The following is a 27782-nucleotide window of genomic DNA, read 5'->3' on the forward strand; positions in this document are numbered from 1 at the left end:
CGGGATGAATTATTGGAATCATTTATTTTGTCACAGTTCTCTAGTTCCTTGTCTGGTGTGTTCCAAATAATAGCAATGCCTTGATGAAAGACATAAAGGAAAAACAGTTTTGGGAAGATATTAGCAGCAGTGTGCTTACTTTAAAATTGGGATTCTTTTAATTGTTGCCTTTCTCTTAATTTGAGTTTCATAATTAGTTCAAATAACTTCTTTAAGAGATGTTCTAGGGCTGTTCATGAGTACTTACATTAGGAGAATGGTGTTGAATTAAACAATATTATAGCAGTGCAAATTATTTCTGAAATTTCTATTTCAGTATATTTTACTTTATTACCAGATAAGGAATTGTCTTGGAAAAATTGTATTTAAAATGCTTTCCTCTGTATTCCAGCCATGTGGGCTTAGGAAACTTCTATTTAATGGAGAGTGCTTATATGTATGTACATTAAATCTTTAAGAGTTCACTTACCAACTTCCACATTTATGTTTTCCATATGGCAAGCAGCAAGGTGAGATTTGATGAAATTGCCATTTTAGTAAAGCTTTTATGGTCTGTAATTTTGGACAACAAATACACTGATTGACTGAGGATATCATATTCTCCATAGGCTAGATGACAGAATTATGCTTATTCAGAGCTGTTTTTAAGCCCCCCCCCCCATTTTTTTAAGCCCATGAAGGCAAGCACACCATCTGGGACTGTTCAAGAGAATGGACTGCAGTGTTTACAAGAAATTAGCTTACCACAAGTATTTCATTTGGAAATATTTTGGATTTATTAGATTTCTGTTTTTAATTGATGACCTTTTCCCTTTCCCATCTGGTTTTAACCAAGCCAGTTTCCAGCCTTGGAGACTGATATACGTGATATATATTTTTTCTTTTTTTGTGAGGGAAGTTTATGATGAGAGTTAAAAAATAAAGCTCTAATTCTTCAAAATTATGATACCATTTTAGACTGAAGCACTATTGATGTGCTGAATATAGAGTTTTGGAAATAATTCTAATATGTTTATTTACACATTGTCTCAAACAGATGTTTCCAGCTGGCTGACAGCTGTGTGTGCAGTCTTGCAAAGCTTTGGAGGTGCAGAGAAATGACCACCAATATACCATTAAGCTTCTTTTCTGTTCCAAGGCAAACAGGAATTGGTTTTAAAGAGTTATGTTCACCTTTTAAATCCAATGCCATGCGTTTTGCCTGAAAACATAGCTATAAATATTGGTTGTTTGGTCAATAGCATTTTTTTAGAAATCTCTTAATTATCCCTTTCTGAACTCCTTTTCATGCTATAACCTTGATTACTGTTTGAAGATAACGAATCTGAATAACTATAAATAAAACAGTCTTAATAGTGTTGAGTTTTTTGCCCATTCAGTTATATGTACTGAATGTACAGTTACATGGATCTTATTTAAATCCACAGGACTCTGTTCCTGAGTTCACTTCCAGAAGACAACTGTATGTACAAGTTCTTCTGGCATAGAAAAGCATACCTTAGCTCATTTGCATGAGTTATCAGAAATCAGGGGAGATTAAAATGTGATAATTTGAATGTTCAAGGATTTGAAATTCTATATAAGGTTACAATGTTTGCATGTATAGTATTAATTCATGAAGTATAGCTTAGTATATTGTGAAATTTTCAGAGTGCACATTACTCTCCTGGGCAGCTTTTTTCCCAACTCTACCCATCTTGCCTGAATATATACCACATTATACTTCATTTTCTATTCAGTGCCATATTATGTGATCTGTACAAGAGCTTTATATTTTGGAATTGTGGCTCATACTCAAACTTAAGGATGTCCATGGAGGTAGATATACAATGAGCTTAATTTACATGCTGTAAATATTGTTTAGAGCCAGTTTGGTGAAGTGGTTAAGGCACCAGGCTGGAAATCAGGAGACCATGAGTTTAATAACAATGTTCTCTAAAGGGTACCAACCTGTTAATGGAATGATAATCGAAGTAATATTCTGAAATAAGCCGTATCTATTTGAATAAGGCTTCCTCTATTACAGAGAGCCAATTTGGTGTAGTGGTTAAGGCATCAGGCTAGAAGCCGGGAGACCATGAGTTCTAGTCCTGCCTTAAGCACAAAGCCAGCTGGGTGACCTTGGGCCAGTCACTCTCTCAGCCCTGGGAAGGAGGCAAGGGCAAACCACTTCTGAAAAACCTTGCCAAGAAAACTGCAGGGACTAGTCCAGGCAGTTGACAGGAGTCAGAAACTGATTTGAAGGTGCACACATACACAAATATTGTTTATATGAGGTTCTACTTATGTTGTATGTATGTAGTGTGGGATCAGGATAACATATTGCTGCTGATGGAAGCAAGGGTACTAAGAGACACGGAAAGGAAAAACTTTCAGTGGACTTGGGTAATGACCTAAGGACTTGGTCCATTACTAAATTATCCTATTACAATATCCATTTAAACATAGCATTAGTGCTGCAATGAAAAAACTGTTAGGCTTTTAAAATTAAAAATACTGATAATCCAATTTCCCTTAAAACAATAGTTAATAATGATCAGTTAAAAATGAATGAAAACAACATTACTAAAACCAGAGGTATACAAAAATCCATCATGTGTCTGTTTCTTAGCTGAGCTACTTCAGACTAAAGAAAGGCAAACATTTAAAGACTACTGTTTGTGGAATATTCTGTATATTTATAAAATAAGCCTGTTCAAGTAGGAGTGTAGGCAAGAACCTTCTTTTTCATTCCCTGTTCATTTGTGAAGGAATGTTTTGTTTTTGTTGTTTTGATGTGGAGAAGCATTGTACATTTGATCTCACACCTGTCTAAAGTGGCACATTTTAGCCATAGAAATCACATGGGCATTTGTCAGCTGTAGCTCTAAATTTCCTCCATGAACGATGTTCTTTTCCTGTCTCACACAAACTTCTGAGATCTGAGTAGATGGAACTTTTTTTACTTTCTCTCTTTAGTTTCTAGCAGATTCTGTATTTCAACTTTGTCATTCACCTGCATTCAAAGTCTGTTTGTCAAAAGTGTTTCTGTATACAAAGCATACATTTTTCTTGGGTTTTTTTCCCCTGCTAGGTAAAAGATATTGGGGAATATTTCAAGAATCATCTCTTAAAGTCAAGGCATAGAGGAGCATTTGAGCTAGCTTATGCTGGCTTTGTAAAGCTTACTGAAGTATTCTCAAGGTAAATTGCTCTATTTGTTATAAACTCCTTTGTTTTTAATAATTATCTGCAGGTAGCCATTGCTTATCTGGATTTATTGTCCTCTTTTGCAGAAATATTAAGCAAAACAAATTACTGCATTTTACCTTCACAAAATAATCTCTTCTTTAACTAAGGTCCCTGTACTCCCCCCCACTTTTTTTTTTTTAATACTTGTTAAGGGTATCTTATCCAAGGGAAATGTCATCTACAGGATCAGTCAAGCCTTCTCAGTGATGGTTGTTCTCCCATGGAATAGGTTGTCCCCTGATATCTAGGCTGCCCCCTCATTGTTGGGCTTCCAAAGACTTGAAGACATAGTTCTTCAGGAAATAATTTGAGAAAAATGAAGATTGAGCTTCTCCAACTGGGTGGTGCTGTTAGGAAATGTTTCAAATACTATGATTTTATTTTAATGTTTTTGTTGCTTGTTGCAAGTCACTGAGAGCCATTTGGAACTGCGTGGTATTCAACTCATAGTATGTAAAAGAATAAATGATAATTGAAGCCAAAAGCAAGTGGTTTTACAGTACTTTCAGTATATGCTGAAAGCCAAATTATTTCTGTAAGGGACAGATTTTAACTCCATTATGAATTAAGTTTAATAGCTTAATACCACATTTTATACCAGTTGCAACTTCCAAGGTAACCTCTCAAAGTCACATTGGAATAGTGTAACTGAGATGTAACTATGGCATATACTGTATAACTACTGGCAGAAATATCTGCCTCATGAATAGTCACAGATGGTTCACAAGACATAATTGTGCCAATGTACCCACTGCAAGCCAGCAATCTGGAATAGCTAATGATCAAAGACCCCTGTATTATAAATTTGCTCTTTCAGGAAGTGGAGCTGGAGATACGATACTTTCTTGGTTCAAGATGCAGTTAGAAAGGAGGCATTTGTGTCTTTGTACACTTTGTGCAAGATTCACTCTATTAGCTTTCTAAGTGAAAGATGGCATTAGAGTATATAAATTTAAATACATCAGTGAAGTGTTGCAGAAGGAGATTATTGTTGGTGTAGAATAGAAATTGATTTTGATGTTTCTTTGGGTAACCATAGATAATGTGCCATTTTATTTCAACACGTGTGACACCATGTTTATACAGCAAAGTTTAAGTAGAAGCAAGGAGCCTACTAAATTATTTTTAGCACACTATACTTGGGTGGGGTGGAAGGATGCAGATTCTGTGAAACATTTATTGTATTCCTTGCGAATGATCAGAGAAAGTATTTTGAGTATGTAGGCGACTGAGTTTTCCTCTTTCCAGTTAAAATAGTCTGAGAAACCACAATGACTGTTTGCTGAATTGGAACCACAGTTAATTTACACATTGGCTAACTATATTATAAAGTGAGGTTTTGTAGGTTAATGACAATAAATGAGTTGCTCATTAAATCTGATATGGGCTTGGACTCTTAAGTTGGGTAAAGTCATGGTTGGTTCTGTGACTAGCAACATTATTTTTAAAGCTCTGTTTTCCCGTTTAGATTTTTAGGGAAACATGTTTCCCATGGAAATAATTTTTCAGCCAGTCCAGAGGGTTGTATTATTGCCAAATTAAAGGGAGTAGTTGTCTCTGTTTTCAAAGTCAATAGTTCTTAATGTTTTTGTTACTTCAGGACAACCAAAATTTTGCTTGCCCAAAAATGTACAAGTTAGTGGATGACTGAACTAGATTAAATTACTTCTGGCATTATCAAAGCAGTACCATGTTATAATGTTAGGGGTCTGTCAGGTTCTATTTCAGTATATTTTTCTCTTTCTACTAGTCTTAGCAGGAGTTAAAAATGTTTATATGAAGATAAGTGCAACAACTTTTTTTTTTCAGCTGTATAGTAGCTTGGTTATATTTTCTTTCATGTTACATTCTTTGAGAATTCTAGTTGCCATTCCTGCAGTTTTTTTGAAGAAACAGTTGAAATGAAAGTCTCAAGATATGGAGGAAAATCAGCAGGAAAGTTACCCGAGAGAATGTTGGTGTCACATAGCTCTGGCTCATTTGAAATTCAGGAGAGGTTTCTCATGTATCTTTCTAGATTAAAAGTTTGGCAGATATTGCTAATAGTTTTTTTAGCTAAAGCAATGGAAGATGAGTGGATTGAGTTTCTATATGATTGTCATCTATCTTATGTGAACTGTCAGTTGCTGAATCAATACTTCTGTTGTATGTGCAAGAGAAATTACAAATAAAAATTATTTTCTACACTGAAGGGTACACTAAGCAAATACTTGAAAAGTACACTAAGGAACACTGCCATTTTCTCTTAGCAAATTTAGAAGATGTAATGATACAGATCAAAACTGTACAATCTTGGCTTTTTTTCAAGAGCTGTTTGAGACTATGATATTCAAGGCTTCTTTGTGGCTTCTTGCTGTATAACTGTGTGTGTGTTAGGGCTTTAATGGAAAAATAATATAATGGCAGAATATATTTTTCTGTATGCTGCTGCTGCTTTAACCATTCAGTCATGCCCGGCTCTTGGCGACTTTATAGACGAGAGCTCTCCATGCACCAGTGTTCTGGTGAAATTTTGCTGCAGGGTAGTTCACCATTGCTTTCCCTGCCCCTCCCCATTTATCCAGGCTTTGGGCCGGCATACAGCTGACAGATCAGCTATATGGCTGGGTTATTTTTCTGTATAATAAAAATAATACAGGGAGAAAAGGATCACTGACCATGAGGTCTAGTAAAAAACTTTAAAAACTATCTGGATTTCTGGTGGCATACATTTTTATCTGAAGTAGGCAACCCATTTTGAGTGGTAGAACAGGCTTTAGAATTATTTAAAAAATAATGATAGAGTATTTATAAGTTTCATATTAATTGTTTGTAAGAACACAGGAATAAAGAATTGGAATATCCCCTATGAAATCAGTAGCTAATAACCTAAAGAATCTTAGGTTATTGTCACCAAAGGGCATGAGTTAACGGTGCTAGACAGCTGTTTAATGGTACAGTGGGGACAGAGAAGAATGTTTTTGGTGCTTTTTTGCCATGTGGTAGTAATGGTAATGTGCTGTCACATATATTCAATTGTCTTCATGATGAAATTTCTACAATTTTCACTTCAGTTATTTTCTGCTTCAATGTCTATAAAACTTCTGAAAAGCATTAGGCCTCCTAGGGTCTTCAGCAGAAAACAAGGTGTGCAGGGACAGTTATGTCAATGGCCTATTTCATTTCACTGTTCCATAGTGAAGAGCTTCTCAACCAAATTTCTAGCCTTGTCATGTGGGAAATCCCTCAGAAAATTCAGGAAGCTGGGGTTAAGATGGATGTCAGTCCAAAACTATCCTAGAAGTGGTTGAATCATGTTAATAGCATAATAACAAACTCCTCCACTTTTGTACAACTTGCTCTGCATATTAGTGCAGAATCAAAAGTAGTTTGTGTCATGAGTGCCGTTGAGCTAAAGTCATCAGCGCAATGGCACTCATGACAATGACAAGGAAATAAGTGAAGGGGCACAAGTTAAGTAGCCATCAACCCACAACGACTAACGGCTAACAAACAATAGCTAAACGAATCACGGAGCCACCCAAGCCATCAGCGGCAATACAACGGGGATCGCCCAGCTGAAAGCAATCAGCAGAAGAATGGAAACCTGAGGATGGGCGATCCTGGAAAACCCTCAACCAATGGCAGGGCAACGCATGGGACAAAGGGGGGTGACGTGACCGTGAGCGAGGGGGCGCTGACCGGCGCGGGGTATTTAAACCCCGCACCGGCGCGCTCCTGTCACTCTCAGCTTTTTTCTACCAACGTTGTACCTACCCTGAAATAAACCAGAACCTGCTTTGCAAACCAGCGTCTGAACGTTATTCAGAGGTAGGCAGCGCATGACATAAAGCTGAGAGTCATAAACTCAGCCTCGCCGAGCCCCACCGGACGACAACGAGCCGCGGGAGGAGTAGACGGCGAGAAGACCAGCAAGATGAGGCCGGAACGGCGCGGGCAAGGAGGGCGAGCCGCGCGGCAAGAGACAGAGGAGGACCGACCGAGGCCAGAGGCACCGCGGACTCCCGGAGCCATGGACGCCCACCCCACCCGACCCGAGCCTCAGCTCCAACCCCAAGGGGAGATGGCGACGGAGGCAACCCGACCGCGGGAGGGAGCAGCACGACTTCCGAAACCAGCGGAGGACCCCGCGCCCCACATCGCACCCCAGCAACGGGCGTGGAGCGACAGCCCCACGGTGCTCAACACGGAGGAGGACGACGGAGACACCCATCAGACGGAGGAGGAAGCGGACCCGCGGCGGAGGGACGATGAACCCCACCGGCAACCCACCCCCGAGGACGCGCCAACGGAACCGGCCCCAGCGGCGGCGCGGGCTGTGGACGAGGAGGCACGAGCTGAACTCGCGGCCATGCGGGCTCAGCTGACGGAACTCCGGACCATGCTCCAGGCGCTTATGCCCCCCACGCCACCCAACGACGTCCCCGCACAAGCCCACACCCCGAACGAAGCACCGAACCCACACGGGCCAGCGGAGAGCCAGCAGACGGCACAGGCGGCCGACACCACACCCCGGGAAGCGAGAGGCGGGGCCGCACAAAACGCCCGGGCCCCAAAGGACTTCCCCATCTTCTTCGATGGGACCCCCTCAAAACTCTCGTTTTTCATTACCAACGCTAGGGAGTTCATGGGGAGGCACGGACACTCCTATGACTCCGAGGCCGACAAGATCGCCGCCGTGGCGATCAAACTCCAAGACAGGGCGGCGGACTGGTACGTCCAACTGTACGAGTCCAGCTCCCCCGCCCTCGCCACCTTCCCTGCTTTCATCAAAGAGATGAAAAACTACTTCGAAGACCCCCTAGCTAAAGTACGGGCGAAAAGCGCACTCCAGAGACTTAAACAGGGCACACGCACGGTCCCTGACTACGCCCTGGAGTTCAAAGCCCTCGCGGGAAAGGTCTGCGACTGGTCTGAGACCACCCTGCTGGAAATCTTCAAAAGGGGGCTCAACCGCGACGTTCTCCAATGGGCCCTCTACCGCGACGACCCAGAAACGTTACACGGGTGGATCCACCTCGCGGGGAGAGCCGAACACGCGCACCGCACCTTCCTTATGACAACCACGGAAGAGACAAACTATGTCGGGAAAAAGGTACCCGCACCACACGGGGGGATGGCCGGCCCCATATACCCAAAAAAGAGGTTCAACCGGGAGCCCTGCGGGAGGTGTGGCAAATTAGGGCACAAGACGGCGGATTGCTTCGCCAACCGACCGCCGACCAGCGCGCCCAAGCCCGCCCCGAAAATTAGCCCCAAACCACCCAACCCGGGGCCGCCCCCTCACCGCCGAATGACCGTGGCCACAGCGACACCGGAAGAGGGCTGGGACGCGTACTGGGGGGAAGAGGACAATACCGACCCCGACCAGCCGGCGGGAAATGCTCCCCGCCTGCTCTGAGACGCGTGGCGAGGCAGGCGGTGGGACAGCAACGCGGACCACCTCAACGAAACGACAAAAGCTCCGTAATATTGGCAGCAATCCAACTCTCTGCCGGCAACGGAGCCACCACGGCCGCGGCACTAGTGGACTCGGGGTGCTCAAAAAACCTCATCCACCCCGACCTAGTCGCCAAACTCGACCTCCGCTGCTTCCCCCTCCCCACGCCGCTGGCATTCCACCAGCTGGACGGCTCTACAGCGGGAGGGAAACCAGCCACGCTACAAACCGAGCCGGTCACCCTGCAAATGGGCACTCACACCGAGCGCACATCGTTCGTAGTCACGCCCATCGGACGGCCCATTGCAGTCCTGGGGATGCCATGGCTCGCGAAAAACAACCCGCGGATCAACTGGGCGACCCGCACCTTCACATTCGGCGACGGCGAGTATCGAGCACCGGCACCAGCTGGCAAAAGCAACCCCACGGTAGGACGAGCGGAGGCGACCACACAAGACAACGCCGCTACCACAGCAGACCTACCAGAACAATACGCCGACTTCTCCGAGGTCTTCGGAGAGGCAGAGGCAGACCAACTACCCCCCCACCGCAAGACGGATTGCCGGATCGACCTACTGCCCGACGTCCCCCTACCTAGACCAAAGATCTATTCGATGACCCCGAAGGAGATGGCAACCCTCCGGGAGTTCATCGATAAAAACCTAGACAGGGGATTCATAGAGCCAGCATGCTCACCGGTCGGAGCCCCCGTCTTATTCCGGGAGAAGAAAGACGGGACCCTACGGCTCTGCACCGACTACCGGGGCCTAAACGCGGCTTCCCTGTCCAACAAATACCCCTTACCCCTGGTAAAGGACATGCTCGCCCACCTCTCCACGGGCAAAGTCTTTTCCAAATTGGACCTTCGCGAGGCGTACTATCGCATCCGAATCAGGGAGGGGGACGAATGGAAGACGGCGTTTAACTGCCCCCTAGGCGCCTTCCAGTACAAGGTACTGCCCTTCGGACTCGCGGGGGCCCCTGGGGTGTTCATGCAGCTCATCAATGAGGTACTGCATGAACATCTGTTTAAAGGGGTCCTGGTCTACATCGACGACGTCCTCATTTACACAAAAACACACGAGGAACACGTAACCTTAGTCAGGCAAGTCCTCGACAAGCTCAGAAGGGCGCAGCTCTATGCAAAGCCTACAAAGTGCGAGTTTCACAAAGAGCGCCTAGACTATTTGGGGTATCGAATCTCCGGGGACGGCATCGAAATGGACCCCGCAAAAGTCGAAGCGGTGCTAAACTGGGAGCGGCCCCGCAACAGACGGCAACTACAGAGCTTCCTGGGATTCGCGAATTTCTACAGGTCCTTCGCCCGGGGGTTCGCTGAGATAGCCCTCCCCTTAACGGACCTCCTCAAAACCAAAGGGGTGGGGGACACCCGACGCGCCAAGAACCCAGGCACAGTGCTGAATTGGACTCCCGCGTGCCAGACCGCATTCGACAAGCTGAAGGCGCTGTTCACGACGGAGCCAATCCTCGCACACCCGGACCCAGAACGGCCGTTCGTGGTCCAAGCCGACGCCTCAGACTTCTCCCTGGGAGCCATCCTGCTACAAAAAGACTCCACGGGGCTCCTGAAACCATGCGCCTACCTGTCAAGGAAGTTCTCCGAGACAGAGAGGCGATGGCACGTCTGGGAGAAAGAAGCCTTCGCGGTGAAATCGGCACTAGAGACATGGCGTCACCTACTCGAGGGAGCCACCCAACCATTCGAGGTCTGGACGGACCACCGGAACCTCGAGGCCCTACGAACGCCTAGACGCCTTAGCCCAAAACAGGTCCGATGGGCCCAATTCTTCAGCCGCTTTGATTTCCAGCTGAAGTTCATGCCGGGCAAGAAGAACTTCCTGGCCGACGCCCTCTCCCGGCTGCCCCAAGACGAAGAGCCCGCCCCAGACACCATTGGGACGGTCCTATCCGCCTCGCAACTGGGAATGGCCGTGACCACCCGAAGCGGCGCACGGAGGCAGCTCGACGCTACGGCGCAGCCGACGGCGGGACAACCGGCGACGGAAAGAAGCCAACCGCAACTACCAGGGGGAATGCGCACGGACCTCGCCGCCGCCCTCAAAACCGACCCCTGGTTCCTGGCAAACCCCGACAAGGTAACGATGGCGCAAGACCTGGCATGGGGGGAAGGCAGAATCTACGTCCCGGACTCGCAACGCCAGGCGATCTTGCATAGGTCACACGACGCCAAGCAAGCGGGACACTTTGGGTTCCTCAAGACCCTACACCTAACACGGCGCCAATTCTGGTGGCCCGCGCTCAGGCGAGACGTAAAAACCTACGTGGCGTCCTGCCCAACGTGCGCTAGGGCCAAACGGGCACCAGGCAAACCCGCGGGGCTATTGCAACGGGTGGCAGAACCCTCCCGCCCATGGGAGGAAATCTCTATGGATTTTATAGTGGACCTCCCACCCAGCCAGAAGAAAACGGCCATTTGGGTGGTGAAGGACTACTTCTCAAAGCAGGCCCACTTCATCCCCTGCACGTCGGTCCCATCCTCACAACAACTAGCCAAACTCTTCCTCATCCACGTGTACAGGCTACACGGATGTCCCGCACGTGTGGTGACCGACAGGGGCACACAGTTCACCTCCAAATTCTGGCGGGCCTTCCTGAAGCTGACGGGGACCCAACAGGCCCTATCTACGGCTTGGCATCCGCAGACGGACGGAGCCACTGAGGTTCTTAATGCCACCTTAGAGCAATTTATACGATCATATACGAACTACCACCAAGACGACTGGGCTGAACTGCTCCCGTTCGCCGAAGTCGCATACAACAACGCCGTCCACACGAGCACGGGGAAAACCCCGTTCGAAGTAGTCTCGGGGCGCGACTTCGTCCCCATACCGGAGCTACCTCAACCCCCGGAACCCCAGGTGGACGCCAGCGACTGGGGACGGAAGATCGCGGAAGCATGGCCAGTAATCACGGCGGCGCTGAAGGAGGCACAGGCTGCTTACAAAGAGCAGGCCGACAAGCACCGGCGCCAACAACCGCCGTTCCAGGCGGGGGATATGGCCTATCTCTCCACCAAGTTCCTAAAGTCAACCCAACCCTCGAAAAAACTGGGGCCTAAGTACATCGGGCCGTTCCGAGTCACGCAAATAGTGAACCCGGTAGCAATACGCCTGGACCTGCCACACAACCTCCGGAGACTCCACCCGGTGTTCCATACCAGCCTCCTAAAACCGGCAACCACCTCCCGATGGCACCCAAGCACGCCACAGCCCGCACCGCTAATGATCGACGGGCAACACCACTTCGAGATCAGGGACATCCTCGACTCCCGCAAGCAACGAGGAACTCTACACTATCTGGTCAGGTGGAAACACTTCCCCCACCCGGAATGGGTGGCGGCGCACAACGTTAACGCGCCTGACCTGACCAGAGCATTTCACCGGGCATACCCCGACAAACCGCAATCAAGGTCAGCAAAACCAACCCCCCCCCCGCAGGCCCCCCCCGCCTCCCGTGCCCCAAGGGAAAGGGCCCCCCCCAAGCCCGCGACTTGGGTGGACCTTCCCCCCCCCGGGACTCACTCCCCCCGCCCCGGGCCCACGGGGTGGTGACAAACGATCGCCAGCACCCTCCCCCCGCCCCCCGGCCGCGGGGGAGTGGCAAGCAAGTCAACAGGGCAACCTGGGGGCAACGCCCAGGAGACACAACAAAGGCGACGCACTCTAAATAAGAAAAGAAGGGCCCTACCTGGAGCTGAGCAGCACCCGACCAGCCACGCCTCTCGCCTCGCCGAACTGAGCCAAACAAACAGGGTGTGGTTGGAGCATGCGCACGCCAGGTCAGAACCCGAGCATGCGCACCATGGACACACCCTGGGAAGGCACGTGGTAGAGGGAGGAGCAAAGGGAGGGGCGACAACTACTCCGGCGGGAACTTTGAAAAAAAAAAAAAAAAAAAAATGTGGCGTTTTGACAGCTCCACGGGGAAAACCAAGAAAACCGGGGGAGAACACTATTCGAAAAGGGGGCAGTATGTCATGAGTGCCGTTGAGCTAAAGTCATCAGCGCAATGGCACTCATGACAATGACAAGGAAATAAGTGAAGGGGCACAAGTTAAGTAGCCATCAACCCACAACGACTAACGGCTAACAAACAATAGCTAAACGAATCACGGAGCCACCCAAGCCATCAGCGGCAATACAACGGGGATCGCCCAGCTGAAAGCAATCAGCAGAAGAATGGAAACCTGAGGATGGGCGATCCTGGAAAACCCTCAACCAATGGCAGGGCAACGCATGGGACAAAGGGGGGTGACGTGACCGTGAGCGAGGGGGCGCTGACCGGCGCGGGGTATTTAAACCCCGCACCGGCGCGCTCCTGTCACTCTCAGCTTTTTTCTACCAACGTTGTACCTACCCTGAAATAAACCAGAACCTGCTTTGCAAACCAGCGTCTGAACGTTATTCAGAGGTAGGCAGCGCATGACAGTTTGTAGCCATGGGAGAAATGTTAGAACACATGTGCTTACAATATTTAAGATTGTTATTTACATGTCTTTACACAAGATTGTTACTTACATGTGTAATACACGTATCACAGAAAGAAAGGTTTTTATTTATTTTAAAAATAAGCTAGCCAAGCTGGCCTTACCACCTTTTAAATATTGTTTGGAATATATTACTCATACTTTCATATGTTGTAATCAATTTGAGATATAATTTGGAGACTGTTTAGTGTTAATTTGCAATTGTAAGATTTCTCATTGCCAGAAAACACCTGCCCAATGCATGCAAACTTGTTTTGTCTTATGAGACTTATGCCAAAAATGTGTAAGGAAAGGATTAGCACAATTTTAGAAATTCACTGCATTAGCTGAAATTTGATATGTGAGGATGTACACTGTGCCTTTTTGTAAGTGCTGAGGGAAGCGGAGAGAAAGAAAGAAAAAGCAAGCTAAACTGCTTTTGTTCCTTTCAGAGGGAATAGATTTTTCCCTTTCCTCCTCTGGTGTGTTAAAGGGATATTTGGGACCCTTCCCTTCTCTTCCCTTTCCCTAATTCTTTAAGATTTCCAGCAGTGTACAAGGACAGAAAACATACGGTAAAATTGAAAACATTTGTGGTAAACCCCAAAGTACCCCCACAATAATAAACCCAAATTGTTAATTACAGTGTTGATAATTGCTCTCCAAAGGCCATCTGGAAAAGTTCAGTCTTCATGGATTTTATTCTGGGTACTAGTATTTTATTTTATTTTTTAAACAAATTTATAAGGCCGCCCAACTGACACACGGTGACTCCAGGCAGCTTATAGAATTAAAAACCATAAAAACACAATAGACACCCCCCAGCGGCAGCAAACACAATCATACCAGCCGCTTGATTGGGTCCAAAGCAGCTGGGAGTCCCCAGGCCTGTTGACAGAACCACGTCTTCAGGGCCTTCTGGAACAGGAGCAAGGAGGGGGCCAATCTTACATCTGGGGGAATGATGTTCCACAGGGAGGGAGCCACTATGGAGAAGGCCCTTTTCCTTGGTCCTACTAGATGTACCTCCCTAACTGAAGGGACCCACAACATGCCCTGCCTCCCTGCTCTGGTGGGCCAGGTAGATGTGACTTGGATAAGGCGGTCCTGCAAATAACCAGGCCCCAAGCCATGTAGGGCTTTAAAGGTGATAACCAGCACCTTGAATTGGACCCGGAAGCAAATTGGCAACCAATGCAGCTCCCACAAAAGAGGTGACACATGGGTAAGTCTAGGCTTGTGCAAAACTTTGTGTGCTGCTGCATTTTGAATCAACGGAAGCTTCCAGATACTTTTCAAGGGCAGCCCCATGTAGAGCACATTACAGTATTCCAAACGGGAGGTGACTAGGGCATGGGTGACTGTGAGAAGGGCCTGTTGGTCCAGGAATGGGCATAGCTGGTGCACAGCACATGGTTGCACAAAGGCTCTCCTGGCCACGACTGCCACCTGCTCTTTGAGCAGGAGTTGTGAGTCCAGGAGAACCCCCAGGTTATGCACAGGGTCTGTCTGGGGCAGTGCAACCCTATCCGAGACCAAAGATGGTAATTCTCTGGAAACTAAAGAGCCCTGGACCCACAGCCATTCCGTCTTGCCAGTATGCCAGTATGAAGACAGGGCAACAAAAAAAAAAGCAAGAAAAAACACTTCTTAATGGAAAGCTATTAGTTTGGGGAACCTTTGGTTGATTCTTGGGGTGGCTTCTCCCATTAGTCCTAGCCATTGTGGCATATACTAGCTGTTTATGAGTTTTACAGTTTAACAATAACTGGACAGACTTGGTGTAATGATCGTCTGGCTGCGAGTGACAGCCTGCATACCCAACTGAGGGTCTGTCCACAAAGTGCCTACCACGTCAGGTACTGAGGTTGAATCCTGGGGCAGGCGGGAAAGCTCATCAGCCAGGAAGTTCTTCTTACCCGGAATGAACTTCAACTTAAAATTAAAACGGCTGAAGAATTGAGCCCAACGGATTTGTTTCGGGCTGAGCTTACGGGGTGTGCTGAGCGCTTCTAAGTTTTTATGGTCCGTCCAAACTTCAGAAGGACATTTGCCCCCCTCTAAAAGGTGGCACCATGCCTCCAAAGCTGCTTTGACTGCAAAAGCCTCCTTTTCCCAAACATGCCATCGTCATTCTGTCTCAGAAAATTTTCGGGAGAGATACGCACAGGGTCTGAGGCAGCCAGCAGCATCTGCCTGCAACAAAAGCGCTCCAATGGAGAAATCAGAGGCATCCACTTGAACCATAAAAGGTTTAGTGGGATCAGGGTGTTGCAGGATAGGCTCAGCCGTGAACAGGCTTTTTAGCTTGTCGAAAGCCACCTGGCATTCAGGTGTCCACTTGAGCAATGCTCCCGGGTTCTTTACCTTGCGTGTGTCCCCCAGACCCTTTGTTCGCAATAAGTCAGTGAGAGGCAATGCAATTTCTGCGAACCCCTGGATGAATTGGCGATAATAGTTGGAAAATCCAAGGAAACTTTGGAGCTGCCTGCGAGTGCGCGGGCGCTCCCACTCTAAAATGGCTTGGATCTTTGCAGGGTCCATTTCAATACCCTTGTCAGAAATTCTGTACCCCAAATAATCAAGTTGAGTCTTATGAAATTCACATTTAGACAGTTTAGCATAAAGCTCAGCCTTCCTCAGTTTGCTGAGCACCTGTTTCACCAAACGCTCATGTTCTTCCATCGTTTCCATGTAAATTAAAACATCATCCAAATAAACTAGTACCCCTTTGAACAAATGCTCATGCAACACTTCATTGATCAATTGCATAAACACCCCAGGTGCCCCTGCCAATCCAAACGGCAAAACTTTGTACTGGAAAGAGCCCAGAGGACAATCGAAAGCAGTTTTCCACTCATCCCCTTCCTGTATGCGTATACGGAAATACGCCTCCCTCAGATCCAGCTTAGAGAAGATTTTCCCCTTGGCCAGATGTGCTAACATGTCTTTTATTATTGGCAAAGGATATTTGTTTAATATCGAAACTGCATTCAATCCGCAGTAATCTGTGCAAAGTCTCAATGTCCCATCCTTCTTCGCTCGGAATAAAACAGATGCACCCACTGGTGAATTAGCTGGTTCGATAAAACCCCTTGCCAAATTTTTATCCACAAACTCCCTCAGCGCTGCCAGTTCTTTTTGGGTCATGGCATAGATTTTAGGCTTGGGCAGTTGGGCATTTGGGATGAACTCTATGGCACAGTCAGTTTTCTGATGCGGTGGGAGTTGGTCCGCCTCCTTCTCGCCAAACACATCTGCAAAACCCTGGTATTGCTCCGGCAACCCTTCTAGTGGGGTGGCGGCAAAACGCGGAGTTGCGGCTGCCGCCCTCCCCACTGCGGCCTCTGAGGCGTCGTCTTTTTCAGGAGCTTGATAGAAACCATCCCCAAAAGTCAAAGTCCTGTGCACCCAATTTATATATGGGTTTTGTTGGACCAACCAAGGGATCCCCAAAATGACCAAAGGACCCCCCACTGGCGCCACTACGAAAGGCAGCCCCTCCCGGTGGCTACCCATTTGCAACGCCACCATGCCCGTGGAATGGGTGACTGGCTTTCCCCCCGCCGTAGTCCCGTCCAGTTGGGTAAAAATCATGGGCCGTTTTAACGGAAACTTGGGTAGCTCCAAAGCATCCACCACATCAGGGTGCATTAAGCAACGTGAGCACCCTGAATCGATCAATGCCCACACTTCCACCGTTTTTGTGCGGGAGCCCAACTTCACCTTCACTGTCAGTGTGGGGTAGTTGCCACTCACCGAAACGTGGTTGCGCCCCTCCTCTACCACCTGCCCAGCGGCGCCCTTTAAAGCAGGTGGCTGGTGTTTCCCGCCGGCTGGAACAGCTCGGGCTCCCCCTCGTCCCCAACGAAAGGAATGTCCTCAGCCTCGGTCTCAGCCAATGCTGCCTTCATCTTCCTGGGCAAGGAGGGAGATTTCCCTGACGACTTTCCCAGACGCTCCTCGGTCTTTCTTTTCGGGCACACCGCTGCTCGGTGTCCTTCCTTCCCACATCGGAGGCATTGCCCCTTTGCAAAACGGCTCTCCTTCTCCTCCTGCCAGGCCGTGTGCCCCGTTCTGCCTGTGGTGCCTGGGGACTTGGCCGCTCTCATCATAGCCATTTGCTTGGGACCCTTCTTGCTTTGTGCAAACTTAGCGTGGGCTTGCTCAACATTCCCAGCTAGCTGGACCCAGTCGTATAGGGTAGTAGGATCTGCCCTTCCCAATGACCATCTCAGCAACTCGGGTCTCAGACCATCCTTAAACATTTCTATTAATGTCGTTGGCGACCAATCATCTACCTTTGCAGCTAAGGCTTGGAATTCTAGGGCATAATCTGCAACAGACCTTGATCCTTGGATCAGTTCCCTCAGAGCCACCTTGGCTTTCTCTTTAGCCAACGGGTCAGCAAAATGCAACTTGAGTGCCCACAGGAATTCTTCGAAGTCGTCTAATTCCAGGGCATCCATCTCAGTTAATTGGACAAACCAATCAGCCGCCCTCCCCTTCAGTTTGGTGGCCACAGCATTTATCTTAGCCCTTTCAGAAGGAAACAGCCGCCCAAACTCCTCCATATAGCTTTTAGCATTGGTCAGGAAAAATGACAGCTTAGCAGGATCCCCATCAAACTTGACAGTGAAATCCCTGTACCTTGTGCCCTGTGGGCTCCTCTTCCTCTCCTTCTGCCCAGCCCTTCTCTTGGACACCGGGGATCTTCCCTCTCGGGCGGGGGGGGGGGGGAATCTGAAACCCAGACCTTGGGATTTCTCTCCCCATCCTTATCTTTCCTCTGTCTTCTGAACTCCGTGGGGGCAATGGGGACGAACGTCTGGGACTGTGGGATGGTGATCCCACCCGATGCCTCCTCCGATCCTTCTTCCTCACACCCGAGGGGGGAGGGGAGATGGGGACGACTGTCTGGAGCGATGCTCCCTTCCCCCTCTGTCCTGGTCCCACAACACCAATGATATTTTCATCATCATTTCTTCCAGGGATTGTATCCTGGCTTCCCACCCTTGTGACCTCTCAGGGGTCTCGGAGTCCTCCAACCCTCTCTTATCGGTCCTGGCTACGTTCGGGGACAGTGGGTACCTCTGCTTCCAAGACGTCTTTGACGTCCCTGGTAGGGTTCCCTGTTCCTCATCCCACGTCACCTGCTCAGCCGGAGATTATTCTGCTTTCTTAACCACTTTAGATTTCACAGTTTTCCCTTCCGCTGGACTGGAACTCGAAGTCTCCGGTAGGTCCTCCGACTCCGGAGTAGGGACCTTGTTCCTTCTCTTTACCGTGGAGTCCGGCTCCCCCGCACTCGAGTATTCACTTTCTCCCGAGTAAGGAGTAGGCTCAGTCATCGCTAACTTTATTTCCTCACAGATTACTCTGGAAGGATGTTAACGGTAAAATTTTAGGATTCTCAGCTTTATGTAATGATTGCCTATCCTGATATACTCAGACTCACAAGCAGGTACTTAATGATATCTGATTTATTAAAAGAATAGTATGCAAATACAGAGAAAGCTGAGAATGAATAAAAGCGCGCCAAATACAAACTAAAAACCCTCGGCTCGAAACGTAATCCCTCCCCTTGCCCAACTGCAGCAGCCACCCCCCTCCCAGGTGCTGGTAACCGTTTTCCACTGATCCTGGGAAAGCAACCTTGAACAGATGAGATAGCCCAAACACATTCCAAACCAGCAGCCAACAGATAACTCCCCGAAGCGGAATCCTCCTCCCTCCCGAGATTACACACGTATCAGGGAAATGACATGCGAAACGTTACGATGTACCAGGAACATTGAAACGGTGAACATGACACTTGGGTTCCTATCCTTATTTTAAGAAACACTTGACAAGATAATAGGTTAGGGTTAAAATCTAGATTGAAACATAGAAAATATAGCTCATTTTTTACCTTCTCCCTCTTCATTTTGCTGACTTAAATCTACAATAAATGCTCTTTTATTGGACCCACAATCATCAACAGGACTTTTTCCATGGCTGCTTCCAGGAATTTGAATTTTATTTGGGCAGAATTTTGTCATGTAAAAAAGTTCTGGCTGAAGTTGGGGCTCTATTTTAAGCTCTTTTAAATAATTGTGTTATAATTATTACTATTTTTTCTATTTAGTTGCCTTGAGTGCTTTCCATGGTAGGGGGATGGAGTGAGATATAACTCCCATACACAAATGAAAATTATAATTTCTGTTTTTCTAGTATTTCAAGAGGCATGTTGATTTCATGTACTCCTTAATAAGTTGAAGATTGGTGAAAGGCAGACAACATGTGTAAAACAGGCTGTTTTGGGGAGCTTAGAAAAGGGCAGTAATAAGGCTATGCTTCTACTGTCTGTAGAAAATTACTTTATTGCCACAGTTTATTTTTCAGGAGGACAGGCTACAGTCCATCAATGTAGAGAAAAGCATAGATAACCTTGAAGAAGGTACACAGGAGCAGTTAAGACAAAGGCAGAGTCAACTCAGTCCTAGGGATGGAGTAGGGATGAGAAAGAAACTCAAATTCTGTCTTGATTGTGCTTGATATAAGATGGGGGAGAAGAATATTCTGGCTGTCTTTCAAGATTCCGTTAATATACCATAGAACAATGTTTCTCAGCCTTGGCAACTTTAAGATGTGTGGACTTCAACTCCCAGAATCTCCCAGCCAGCATGCTGGCTAGAGATTTCTGGGAGTTGAAGTCCACACATCTTACTAAGGCTGAGAAACACTGCTGTAGAACAATAACATAGCATTCCTGTAATACTTGTACTGCCTGCTTCCTGTCTTGGTCCACTTTGAAAGGCTGACTATCAGGTAGAGTAATCTTGGAAAGAAAAATGTTTTACCAGTGAAAAGGACCACAGTATTAGTGATCTTGGGAACACTGATACATGTAGCAGGATGCTTTTATCTGTATTTAGGAGAGAGCAACAGAATTGAGGGTAGGTTATTCTAGAAAAAGAAATTTTATTGATAAAATTATAAGGTGCATTGAAGCACATCATTTGAAGACTTTCCAGAGGAAAGTTTGAGATAGAAAAGCTGATTAGAAGAAAGTGGAATGGTTTAGTAATTGTAATCTGTTGAGAAATACTTCAAACAGAGAAGATCATAGAATTCCTCAGCATCAAAATTTCTTTTCCTAAACTATAGCCAATCTTTACCCAACCAGATTGCATGATGCAAAAGCCAGATGTCATACTATTTTTGCAAGATGCAAATACAAGTGTTCAAACTTTCCATCCATTGTAAAAGAACGGGCAGAACTCCATAAATATGGACACAGTGGACACCTTACTGTAATCTTTGGGAGGGACAGAATAATGGCCAGCACTATTAGCAGGATCTCTATTTAGCATTGCAAATAATAATAATAATTATAATAATAATATAATAATTTTATCCTACCTTTTTATATATATAGCTCAAGGTGGCAAACATACCTAATACTTCTGCCTCTTATTTTCCCCACAGCAACAACCCTGTGAGGTGGGTTGGGCTGAGAGAGACTGGCAAAAGTCACCCAGCTGGCTTTCATGCCTAAGGGAGGCCTAGAACTCACAGTCTTCTGGTTTCTAGGCCAGCACCTTAACCGCTACACCAAACTAGCTCTCCAAATACTAAACAGGAAGCACACAGGAAAACTTATGATGACCATGAAGACCTGGATCTTCCCCCAAGCCTTGGGCTAGCAGGGTGGTTGAGCTGGGAGCCTGTCTGGTTTGGTGTCTGGGGTTTGGTGTCTTGTTTTTATTGATTGTTGTGAGCTACCTAGAATCATTATATGAGATAGGTGGCCATATATATTCTGTAAGTAAATAAACAAATAAATGACAAATTATAAAGGAGAGATCCAGAGGTGGTCAGTTGAAAGAGTTCCATTGAAGAAAACACAAGAACAGTTAAACTTTACAGAATGAAGGCACATTTACAGTGTGATTATGTGTTGCTGAATATTAGAAGACAGTTTGTTAATGAGGAGCAAGATGTCATAGCTACAGTATAATTCAAGTGACCAGCCTTTGTTTCTCTAAGAATACCTTACCTTAAACACAGAGGATCAAATGCTGTCTTGTCTTGTATCAGGAAAGGATGACAATTGGCCATTCCAAAATGCACTGCCCTGAATTTTCAGATTTTACCAATTAGCTATTAAAGAAAAATATGCATTGTAAGAGAATAGCAATTGTGGAGACAAAATTGATGTCACTTGAAGCTCTTTAATAATGCAGATCTGTAAAGATAAGAAACATCATGTTGGGCAATGATGGAGCTGCCAAGGGAATCTTGTGAGGTCTATTCAATTTTTATCTCTTATAAGTTATAACCTAACACTTTTCCTTCATCCACCACTTCTTCCAAAATTTCAGGCCTTTTATATCAAATACACCATAAGAAAAATAGTAAGCATTTTGTAGCACATTTCTGCAGTTTTGAATTTTAGCATTTCATCTCTTTTCCTACTCTTAATAGGTGTAATAATGAAGATCTACACAAATTGCCACAGCAATGGTTATACAATGTTCTGGAAGAAATTAAAACCAGTGATCCTTCATCTAAACTGTGTGTCACTCGACGCAGCGCTGGAATTCCATTCTATATACAGGTACCATGTGTATTTGAGCTTGATATGACTACAGTTTGTGGATTGGATCATTTGAGAAGCACATGGTGTATTTATTAGTTAAATACTAAGAGGTTGTCAGTTTGGGATGCTTGTTTTTCAGTTTACATACCTACTTTATTTTCAATCCACATACAAACCAAGAAACCAATTCCAAATATGCAAGTATGCAGTCCAATAAACTTGATTTGTGAAAGTACAGAGGATAAATCAGTGCAAAGCAATGGACTGACATCTTCTGATGATAGGATTATTCTAATGGTGTCAATACTTTGGAGAGACCTGTGAAGCTTAACTGGACCAGCAAGCCTTTTTGAGTTGTTACTAGTAATATTTTAGATGAAATACAATGTCCTTCTGCCCACAAAATGGGCACTTTTTGTCAAATGCTTCTCTGAAGTCCTACATATTGATTGCAAATATGACTTAGGAGAATGAATTCAAGACCATTTCCTAATACATTTCTACTGGGGACCTTTTAAACAATAGCAAATGTACATCTTGATAACTACCTATACACCATTTACTTTCAGTCAAAGAGTTTTGAAGCACAAATAAAGTAAAAAAAATCTTCAGAGAACATACAATTATAATTCTAATAATTGTAGTTATAGACATAAGTAATCTAGATGGAGAATAAAGAATAAAATGCAAGTTTTCTCCATGGATTTTGGAAACTTGTTCTCTGAGATGGGACAGGGTACAAAATAGGACTTAAAGATACTGAAATGTAAAACACATGTGCACATAGATACAAAGACTGATCTGCAGCTTTTCTCATAGTGTCTTTGCCTGCTTCTTCCAAATATTAGTTTTCCATTTAGTATTTGATTCAATTACTATTTTGATGCCATTTTTATGGCCCAAATGTTGAACAATGGTCTCTACTTGCTGTATTTTCTCATCCATCTCTGCAGACAACATGAGCATTTATAGAGCTGGTGATACATTTTTTTTAATAGCTCTTACAATTTTCTACTTCCTTTGTCCTAAACATAATCAGTTTAAAGAACTTCTTAATTTTTTAACTGATTACTCCATTTTCCAAAAAAATACTGTATGAGAATTCTGCATGAGTATGACATAAATGCCCATTGAAATGCAAATCACAATTCTGCATTTTGCTTGATTGAAATGTTTAAATATTCCTTTTCTACTTTGTGAAACTTGAAGCTTATGTTTGATATTTCCAAGTTGTCATGTTTAAGTGTAATAAAAGTGAGAAATGTATATTATATCATTTTATTTTATTTTTTAATTCTAGGCTTTGCTAGCTTCAGAACCAAAGAAAGGTAAAGCAGGCCTACTAAAAATGACCATGAAAAGTTTGATAAGCTTAGCTTTACCTTCAGATATGCCAACAAGCACAATTTCTCAGGTAATATATCTCCCTATCTTTCTATCTCTTTCTCTGTTAATTCAGAGTAGAAAGTCTGTAAAAGTATCATTATTAATTTAGGATTTTGTTTCTGTTGATTTTATGGGATCCACACTCTTGTTAACTGGTTTTCTATTTTTGGCTGGATCCTTAGAATACAAGGAGAAAGTGAGAGTAGGGTAAAATCAAAGGAGGATGGGGGGAGCAGAATTTAAATTTGATATGATTCCTCCTTCTGTACTTAAAATTTCTCATCTTCCATCCAATTTTAATTAAATTGTGGAGAGACTCTGGGGGCCAAATCTAAATATCAAGGGCCTTAAGTTATGAGTCCTCCTGTGGAATGATTGTGAGATACAGGAGGCTACTGATTAGGACTTGCAGCCCATTCATATTTTTTTATAATAAAGTTGACATCCATAATTGTGTGATACATTTCCAGGACTAAAGTAGTTTATATTAACTTTCCCCCCCAGGTTCATGCATTAAATATCTTGAGAGCTTTATTCAAGGATACCCGCTTAGGTGAAAACATCATTCCTTATGTGGCAGATGGAATGCGAGCAGCAATATTAGGTTTTACTTCTTCTGTCTGGGCAGTAAGTTGATCCTTTACTTTTAGTATATTAAGTTGGAAATCCTTGTGTTAATGGTGACCAGACCATGGATTATGGTTTTCTATAACATTATAATATCTGATTAATTTTTTAATATTTTTTTTATAAATTAGATGGAAGTTGTGCTGGGTATATAGCTAACATGCTAGCATAGGAAAAATGCTATCAAACAGCATAGAAAACCACTGAAATTGGCTCTTATATCCACTAACTTTTGATCTGATCTGATTTTTATTTAGCTTTTTGTACTGAAGGCTAAATATTTATCTGAGTGAAAAAAAATTGAGGTCCATTATCTTATGACACAGAATGCAGCTTCTAATTGGTTTGTTGAAATTAAAATCCAGTTACTTTTAAACATTTATTTGTTATTTTCAATTGCTGCTTAGCCAATTAAAACAATAATTTTAGCCAGTATTTTTTTACTGGTTTCATTGGCATTTCAGAATCATGTTAAGTTACATACAGACCATGAACATATCTCTGTGTCACATGTTCTGTACATTCACAGAAATGTATACTATGCATATACATACAGTAGCTCTCTGTGCATAAGGAAAGGAGCTTCCTACTTCTCTATGCATGACAAAGAATGCAAATGATTTGGCAATTCAAGAAGAAATGTACCATCTTTCCCATGAGCAGATTACTTTTTTTTTTCTCTGTCAATTCAGAAAGGGGCTGTAACTTTGAACATAGAAAAAAAAAAGCAGTATGGCCATGGAGGAAAGGACTCGGTCCCTTCCTTGCTAGATTGGAGTGCTGTTCTCTGAAAAGTGCAAGACAGAGCTTCCAGTGAGATCCTGCAAGTATGCATAGGGAAACTACATGGCCAGATGTTCTTCACCTATGGTCTAAATAAGGTCATATTGTTTGTATATTTAAACTGTTTTATTCACAATCTCTAATCTACAGTTTACTTCATATGGGACTGTTATGCACTGTAGGCTGCTGAAAGCAGCAGACACCTAATGTCAACATATATATTAAAAATTGATAGAAACATAATGGATCAGTATGCCAAGATATTTTAGGGAGTTATTAAGATGAAGTCACAAATGTTGTGATTTACCCATAAGTCATAATAAGATTAAAATACAAAAAAACTGAAACCACAGTTAAGAGGTTTATGTGCATATAGCTAGTCCTCAATTTACAACCATTCGTTCAGCAATCATTTGAAGTTACAGCGGCATTGAGCGAAGGGACTTATGACTGGTCCTCAAAGTTCTGCCCACTGCAGCACCTCTGTGGTCACATGAACAAAATTCGAGCTCTTGGCAACCAGCTCACATGACCGGTTGCAGTGTCCTGTGGTCACATGATGGCCATTTATAACTTTCCCTGCCGGCTTCCCACAAGCAAAATCAGCGGGAAGACTGCAAACCACTTGAATAAGCCTCCCCCATCCCCAGCCTTTCTTCACTCATGCACATCCCGTGCCCTCTTTCCCTGGCCTCCCTATGCTTGCATGCATGCACACACCCTGCACCCTCTTTCCCTGGCCTCCCTGCACTCTCACACAAGCACCCCACGCCCTCTTTCCTTGGCCTTCCTGAGTTTGCGCTGCACCACAGCACTCCTGTCCCCCAACTTGTGCACAGGCTGAGCCAGGCCTCCCAGGGTCTCCCCCAGCGGCACCCCCACGCTCTTTAACTGGGACCGTGTCCACTTCCTGGCTTTCTGCTTAATGACCCACGCAACTGAGGTTATGACAACAATTGGGACTGCCTAGATTGCCATCGATAAGTGATGCAGTCACATGATGTTGCAGTTTACAACCACATCACTTAGCAACAGCAATTCCGGTCCCAGTTGCAGTTGTAACTTGAGGACTACCTGTAGATGGTCAGAAAAAAGAGATCACCAGCCAAATAAGAAATCTGACATCTTTTATATATCTGCTTAGAACAGATCAGAGACTGTTCTAAGCAGATCTATAAAATATATTCGGTTATAGGCATTAGCCAGAAGATGCCACTGCTTTGAGCATCTGCCTGAGAAAATCTTTCCACAGCCATAAGGATTGCCTTACTATTAGAGCAAAAAGGAAGTGGAATTTCTGGAATCAACCCAGTCCTCTTTCTCAGGAGGATTGAGACTAAATATTTTATATGAACTGCTGAACATATTTTACAAAATAACAAGTAATGAGGAATATCCTCTGCAGCATCCTTAAGCATAAGGGCATTGACAAAGATCACAAATAACCATCGTGTACTTCAAGTAAAGCTGAAGGCACTTGCTGCCTTTTTAATCATATCAAGAAATTCCTGTAAGGGGAGAAATACCTTTCAAATAATTTTCACAATCAGAATTGTTTTTCATTACAGCATTACCATATAGCAGTCTTTTTATTAGATACTGTAGGCCATGTTGGATGGCTGTATCATACACCTTGATTTTATATAGTTGTTTTTTCTGTAAAATGATTTAAAGTGAAAAAAGGCTAATAAAAAACCAAACTCTGATGGCCCAAACCCTGGAACTGTGTTGTACTATTCTTAGACCAGTCCTTCATATGTTCCAGAAGACAATTCAGACAATCTGTTATCTCAAGGTGATCTTAACCTGAGACCAAAATTAAACATTCTAATAGAGAAACTTGATTTGACTAGAAATATGCCTGTTTCAGAATGGAGAGAGGTAAGCAGTATATTAGAATGGTTCCTAACTATTTATTTTGAAGGGAGTCCTTATCAATGAGACATGCCTACCCCAGCTTTTAGTGCTATACAGAAATAGAGAACCAACCTTGCTTCAATTAATGAAGGATTGATTGCATTTATGTAATAGCCTTCTTTATGGGCGACATAATTTACCTTCAAAGCTTTATAATGAGCCAATCAAATGCCAGATGAGGAAAATAATACACATAGATAACAATATGTGGGCATTTGTTCAATGAATGAGTCAGTGGTCCACTTACATTTGGTGCTGATTAAAAAGTTGGTAACATTTGCATTTTCATATTTAGTTACTTTCCTTGACAATAATTGTCAAAGGCCAGTTATAAACTACCCATGCCAATCTGACTGAGAGGTAAAAGAATCACATTATCAGCATAAAGCAAGTAAGGCTTCTTTCACATACTTGAACTACAGAGTGTGGCATTCCTGTCAAATCTAAAACACTACCATTTACAGTAAATTAAATAGTATTGGTATAAGGACACAGTTGTGTTTGACACTACAAGTAACTGGGATATTGTCAGATAGAAAACCATTTCATGAAAATCTTGCATGTATATTGGAATTTTATCCAAATTAAATATTGCTGTTCAATAGTGGAATTGACTATTTTAATCCAAAGCTTATTCCCATCAAATGCAGCACAAAAGTAAATCAATGCAACATACAGTTTGGCTTTATTTTGTGCTATATACTTACCACTTTGGCCAATAGTAAACAGTGAACTAGTTCGGATATCCAGCTCTGAAATTAGCTTATTATACTTTACTATGGACTTAATAGGTCTGTATTATTTCTTTTGTCATTGCCCCAAATTTTTGTAGTACTTTTTTTTTTTTTACATTCAATTGTGTCTGATTCTCAGAGACTGCCTGGACAAGTCCCTGCAGTTTTCTTGGCAAGGATTTTTCAGAAGTGGATTGCCATTGCCTCCTTCCTAGGGCTGAGATAGAGTGACTGGCCCAAAGTCACCCACTGGCTTTCATGCCTAAGGCAGGACTAGAACTCATAGTTTCCTGGTTTCTAGCCTGCTGCCTTAACCACTACACCAAACTGGGTCTTGTTAAAAGGTCCTTAAATTCTGATAGGAAGTTCTTAAACAATGGAATATTATTTGAATAAAAAAAATGAAATGAAATTGTAACAAAATTGTACTGCTTTAATTTGCTACTTTAGCTTAAATGGAAAAAAAATCCATATTTTTTCTCCCAAGCTCCTTTGATTAATCAATGGCTTGACAATTTCTCTAGTTATCAGGGAGCATTCAACTGAACTGGTGTATTTTTCCCATTTTCTTTG

The 27782-nt window shown here is 44.3% G+C and overlaps 1 protein-coding gene across 1 annotated transcript in view; it reads left to right on the forward strand.

Moving 5' to 3' along the window:
- Nucleotides 1-27782, forward strand: part of THADA (THADA armadillo repeat containing) — a 145503-nt gene that overhangs the window by 40739 nt on the left and 76982 nt on the right. The window contains exons 22-25 of the mRNA XM_063302892.1: nt 3074-3183; nt 21648-21780; nt 23063-23176; nt 23653-23775. Coding sequence (XP_063158962.1) covers nt 3074-3183; nt 21648-21780; nt 23063-23176; nt 23653-23775 — 480 coding nt within the window. The remainder of the gene's footprint in view (nt 1-3073; nt 3184-21647; nt 21781-23062; nt 23177-23652; nt 23776-27782) is intronic.

Source organism: Candoia aspera, chromosome 1, assembly GCF_035149785.1.
Source record: "Candoia aspera isolate rCanAsp1 chromosome 1, rCanAsp1.hap2, whole genome shotgun sequence".
Lineage (NCBI taxonomy): Eukaryota > Metazoa > Chordata > Lepidosauria > Squamata > Boidae > Candoia > Candoia aspera.